The sequence below is a fragment of the Crocodylus porosus genome, unplaced genomic scaffold, assembly GCF_001723895.1.
Source record: "Crocodylus porosus isolate Cpor-Errol unplaced genomic scaffold, CroPor_comp1, whole genome shotgun sequence".
NCBI classification, from domain to species: Eukaryota; Metazoa; Chordata; order Crocodylia; family Crocodylidae; genus Crocodylus; species Crocodylus porosus.
In genome coordinates this window covers 251,716-257,568 of record NW_017728899.1, presented here as the reverse complement: position 1 = coordinate 257,568, position 5,853 = coordinate 251,716, and the positions used below count along the sequence as shown (strand labels likewise).

The 5,853-nt window shown below is 42.6% G+C and overlaps 1 protein-coding gene across 1 annotated transcript in view; it reads left to right on the top strand.

Moving 5' to 3' along the window:
* Positions 1–5,853, top strand: part of FANCM (Fanconi anemia complementation group M) — a 90,860-nt gene that overhangs the window by 44,126 nt on the left and 40,881 nt on the right. Inside the window, exons 9-10 of the mRNA XM_019556595.1 lie at positions 1,953–2,140; positions 4,574–4,780. Coding sequence (XP_019412140.1) covers positions 1,953–2,140; positions 4,574–4,780 — 395 coding nt within the window. The remainder of the gene's footprint in view (positions 1–1,952; positions 2,141–4,573; positions 4,781–5,853) is intronic.

The following is a 5,853-nucleotide window of genomic DNA, read 5'->3' as shown; positions in this document are numbered from 1 at the left end:
GACTAGATGATCTGCTCGGGTCCCTTCCGACCCTAGAAACTATGAAACTATGACTCCTGGAACACCCCTGTGGCTGGAAACCCATATCAGCTGTGGGCTCCCAGCAGCAGGGATTCATGGTGTGCCCCTACAACTAGGAGCCCCTTCAGCTGTGAGGGCTCCCAGCTGCAGGATCTTGCTACTTGCTGGTGCAGGAGAAGCCTGGGGTTGTGATCCCAGGGACCCTCTGTACTAGCAATAAGGCTTGGTGGGATCTGATACAGTCATGCCTCCTACCATGCAGGTGTAGCACAGAAGGAAGCACAATTGTGTGGATTGTGCATCAGATCCCACACGCATTTACCTGAGTGTCATTTGATGCTGTGTTTTCTTTAAAATGAAAATCTTGCCGATGATGGTTAGGAAATGTTTTAAAATGTGAATCGTTGCTGTCTTTTTCTATAGCTTGTACGTATTCAGTAACAGTGACAATTGCTTTGTGTTGCAGTTGCTTTGTGTTGTAACTAATCTGTACGTATGTCTGTCTTTTCTGTTTGTTTGTCACATTTTAAATTGGTTTATCCAAGTATTTTTTTAAAGTTAATTTTGCATTTGGATGGGCAAGCTGATTGGTTTTAATTAAGTGCAGGGTTTGTTTCATGGCCAGGGAGAGGGAATTGAGAAAGGTGTTTGCCTGGAAATATAAGTTTATAGGTGGAAAGAAATCTTACTCTTCTGTATGGAATTTAAAGATACGACAGATAAGATTCAGTAAAAAGGTGAAAGTCAACTAGCATATGCAATGTGTATATTTGTGTGAAGTAAGGCAGACACTTTTGTTAGAACATAATTGATGCTTAAGAGAAAATAGCACTTAGATAAAGGTTTTGACCACATAAAGTTAATTATAAAAGTGACTGTTTTTAAAAAGTGATTGTTTTTTCTGGTCTTAATTTGAGGATTCCTCAGAATAATCACAGTTTGCAGCATAAAGAAATTATGAAACCGAACGGTCTCTTTTTTTTCAGGACTTTGTACTGATTTTGTAAACGTAAGTTAAACATTTGAAAATTAAAACACAGCTTCTTAGCATTGGAATTGTGAACAAGAGCAATTGCAGGAATCCTGGAATTAAGGATTGCAAATCACCCTCCCAAAAACAAATAAACCCCCAAAAGATGGATGGATGGATATTTTTGTCTACAAATACGGAATTTATCAGGGAAGGGAACTGTCTACCATGTCATCTCACACTGAGAAGAAGGACTGTTTCTAATTTGTTTGGGGTTTTTAAACCTGAAAAATGCAGTGCAGATTTATACTAGAGAAATATTTACTAAGAAACCTTATACTCATGTGTGTGTACACTTTTGCACCTATCTAAAATCAGGATGAAATTTTTGTGCTAGTAAATTATAGTGTTTTTACTTTTATAGAACTTTCTAACTTTGTAGCTTTGAATTTGTGACAAAAGAAGAATTCTTTGTCAGTAAAGCACAAATTCATCCTTTTCCCATTTTACATAAAAATGCTTTGTGCTTAGCACAGTAATACATAAAATAATATCTGTAGAATTGAAGTAACAGTGGAGTTTTGAGAGAAATTTTACTTTAGCTAATTTATTGCTAATTATTACTTAATATTTTGGATGACTGTGTACTCTGGCTTTTAATGAGATGTGGTTAAATGAGGGGTAGAGGAATTCTCACTTGTCACTTTTTTCTTAATCTCATGCTCATTTGAGTTCCTGTGCTTGGATTCTTGCTTAGGCACCTAAAACAAATGTGGTGGATGCAATGTGTATGTTAGAAACCAAAATGCAAAGCATTTGCATGTGATCTTCCTGTCCTTATTGAAGCGGACAGGGATTGTGCAAATAAGATGCATGGAATGATTTGTCCCTGCATCTTATTTTTTTAAACATATTGTTTGTGTATAAAGTGCTTTTTAGCTGTGCTTATTTTTGTGTCTAACAGACCAAAGCATATCTGAAAGCAAACCTACTGATACCAGAGTTATGATCTTCTCCTCGTTTCGAGACAGTGTCCAAGAAATTGCAGAAATGCTTTCCCAGCATCAGCCGGCTGTTAGAGTCATGACCTTTCTTGGTCACTCGACAGGAAAGAACACAAAGGGCTTCACACACAAGGAACAACTTGAGGTAAAGAGGTCATTGGGTTTATTTTAGATTTAGAATATAGGGCATATGACATGATAATGTAACATGCACTGTAAAGACTGTGAGTTTCCAAGTTTTATTGTAAACTAGCCAATCGCCTGTCATGAATGACAGAGCGTTTCAGGGAGCACTTACATGCCCCCACTACTTGGTGTTTGGGGCTGGCCATGTAAACCAGGTCCGGGCAATTATTTTGGGCAGAGGGCCACTTGCCCAGTTTTGGGAAGCTGTCGAAGGCTGCATGGGTAGCTCTGCCTCTTAGCAGGTGCCCCTCCCCCTGGTTGCCATCTTGTGACTGGAAGTCCCACCCCCTAACCCCTGACCTTTGCTACCAAAAGTCTATCCCTTTGCCCCCGGAAGTACTCCTTTCAGCAAGGGGTTGTGCCCTCTTGTAACCAGGGAAGTACCAAATTATATTTTAAAAAGGAAACATCTATGGCATTAATTAATTTGATTTCAAAAAATATTTTGTCCCAATTTACATGCGTTTGTGCAGTGTACATAGAGATGATTGCACAACAGCTTAAAATGAAGTTTTACTCATGTATATTGTGGGGGGTAGGTATAAGTTTATGGGGGACTGTGGGGTGAGGGAGCATGTGGGCTGTAGGTGGGTATGGGGTTTGTGGGGGATATGTAGGGGGGAAGGGGCCTGGGCTGTGTGAGGGGGTGTAGATGTGGGGGTCTGCATGTATGGTGGTACAAAGGGAGTGTGGGTGCATGTGTATGGTGAGGGGGGGGTGTGGGACTCATCCTATGAACATGAACACATGAACAAACACCCCTCCCTACCGGTGGCTCTGTGCTACCCACTCCTGCAATGAAGCCGGGTCACGTGGTACAGACAGGGCCACAGGCAGGGAGTGCAATTGCTGGGGTTGGGGCAGGCTGGGCTGCTCAGTCCTGCTAGTGTCCCTGTCTCCTATCAGCTTTGACAGCAGCTGGGGCAAGTCAATACAGTTTTAAAGCCTAAGGGCTCCCTCCACCTCCAGCTCCCTGTCCGAGGGAGCGAGGCCCGTACATTCAATTGCCGCCTACCCTCTCGTTGGCCCCCAGGATTACAGACAGACATACGGAAGTACTACGCCTTCTATTATATTAGAATTATTAGAAATTGGTAGAATAAAGAGCAGTTTTCTGAGGTAATCCTAATGGGGGAAAAAAACATATATGTAGAAAACATGTTCCATATTTAAAAAAAACAAACAAAACCAAAACACAAAACCCCACAAAACTCTCGCAAGAACCAAATCAGCCATGAGAGCTGCATGTACACACCATGGGGGTTTCATTCGGTTTAGTTCTCTCTAAATTGAAACAGTAGGCTTTTAAAAACACCACTTCCATTTAGGGAGAATTAAACCAAACTAAACCCCTGTGGAGTGTACATAAGGTTGGGGGCCTGATCCTTACCTGCCTCTTTGGTGGCAGGGGTGGGAGGAGGGAAGCTGCCAATGGGCTGAGCAGTACCTGAGCTGTGTGGGGGCCTGCCTGGCAGCACCTGGGTTGGGCAGTGCTGCAGCTGTGGAGGGAAGAACTGCTCCCCTCCCGCCCGCAGCCACAGAGGGAAGCACACCGGGCCCCCATACAACTCAGGCAGGCAGGCTCCAGGGTGGGGAAAAACAAATCCGGCTCCTTGCTTTATTTTAATTTTATTTCCCCCCCTTCAGTGGAGCCTGCCTGCACGGGCTGCCACCAGGTCCCACAGCCCTTGAGCTGCACGGGGCTTGCCAAGTCCTGATTGCATCGGCTTCCAGCACCCCATGCACTCTTGCATTTTTTTAGGTAGCAAACTAAAACCCCTTGGAGGTGTTTTATCTTGCTACGTACCAAAGTACCAAAGCAAAATATGCCACTGAGCGTGCAAACAGCAACACTTAAAGTGGAATATGCTGGTGAACATGCAAACAGCAATGCCATTAAAGCTATGCAAAAAGGCATTTAAGCCACTTTAAAGGCCAATTTTGTGGCGTGTACAAAGGCCCATTTAAAAAAATTGAAACATACTTGTGACAAACTGAGCACAGTTCTAATTGGTGTCATGTTGCCCCCCCTTGAATGAACAAAAGATGTAAGATCCCCCATTCTGGTTTATTACAATAACAAAAATACATAATTATGAAAATAAGGGCTTAATTTTGGTAGTGGTAGAGTGAGCTAAAGTTTTCTATGCTTTGTGCTTTATCTTTTGTATTAAAGGGTATAATACTGGTAGCACCTACATATTGCATTTGGTCACCAGCTTAGAATGTAATGCTTGACTATTTCAGAGAGATTGCTTTTTTCTTTAATAGCTTTTAAGCCAGTTGAAACCAATTTTATCACCTAACTGGAATACAAAAAGATACGAAGAGTGCACGTAGAACTCTAATGGAGATTGTTAAATATTTTAATTTTGTTTTAATTTTCATTTAGGTGGTAAGACGTTTTCGTGAAGGGGGCTACAATACACTGGTTTCTACGTGTGTAGGAGAAGAAGGTTTAGATATTGGAGAAGTGGATCTTGTAATCTGTTTTGATGCTCAGAATAGTCCAATTCGTCTTGTGCAGCGAATGGGTCGAACTGGGCGCAAGCGGCAAGGTAGAATTGTTGTCATCCTGGCGGAAGGCCGTGAAGAACGAGTAAGTTAAGCAGTCTCTTGTAATGAATTCTTCAGGGCTTTTCAACCTTGTCAGTCATTCTCACAAAACAGTCAAGTGCAAATTGACTGAAAATTGTGGCAGTACCAACCATTCTGGTGAGCAGAATAATTTTAAAATCCCCATTGTGGCTATTTAAATATTATTTAATACTTAAGCTAAACTTCTTAATGTGACACAAGAACCTGCATATCCACTTCAAGAATTGCTTGAAATATGGAAAAATAATAGTACATGCTAACCTAAGGAGCAGAGTCCTGTCTTGGTATTGTCCTTCAAAGTCTTTAGAACATGCAGATACCAGCAGCTTGTATAGACGGGTCATAAGGTTGCAATTTGTTCATGGTCAACTACTTGAAGTAATTACTTGACTAATGGGTGGCAGAGCTAGGAGTAAATTCCTAACCATAGGGGGCCTAGAAACATCCACATGATTTGTTGGCACCTGTGGGTACAGGACAGACAAGGACCTTTGTGCCATGAATGCTTAGTGTGAGTTTTGAAGACGACTGTTCAAGTGGAAATCTGCTGCCATTAAATGCTTCAACCTTTCTGAACTAAGTCTCGCTTCATACTATTTTATTTACTCCAATCCAGGGTGTGATTTATGTCTCTGGTGTTAGATATTCAATAAGGACAAATGCAAAGTCCTGCACTTAGGACAGGACAATCCCATGCACCGATGCAGGCTGAGGGCTGACTGGCTGGGCAGCAGCTCTGCAGAAAAGGACCTGGGGGGACAGCAGTGTGCCCTTGTTGCCAAGAAGGCTAACGGCATACTGGGCTACATTAGTAGGACTGCTGCCAGCAGATTGAGGGAAGTGATTCTTCCCCTTTCTTCAGCACTGGTGAAGCAACACCTTGAGTCTTGTGTCCAGGTTTGGGTCCCCCACTACAGAAAGGATGTGGACAAATTGGAGAGTCCAGCGCAGGGCAACAAAAATAGGGAGCTGGGGGACATGACTAAATTTCATAGATTTCATAGACATTAGGGCTGGAAGGGACCTCGGGAGATTGAGTCCAGCCCCCTGCCCAAAGGGCAGGAAGTCAGCTGG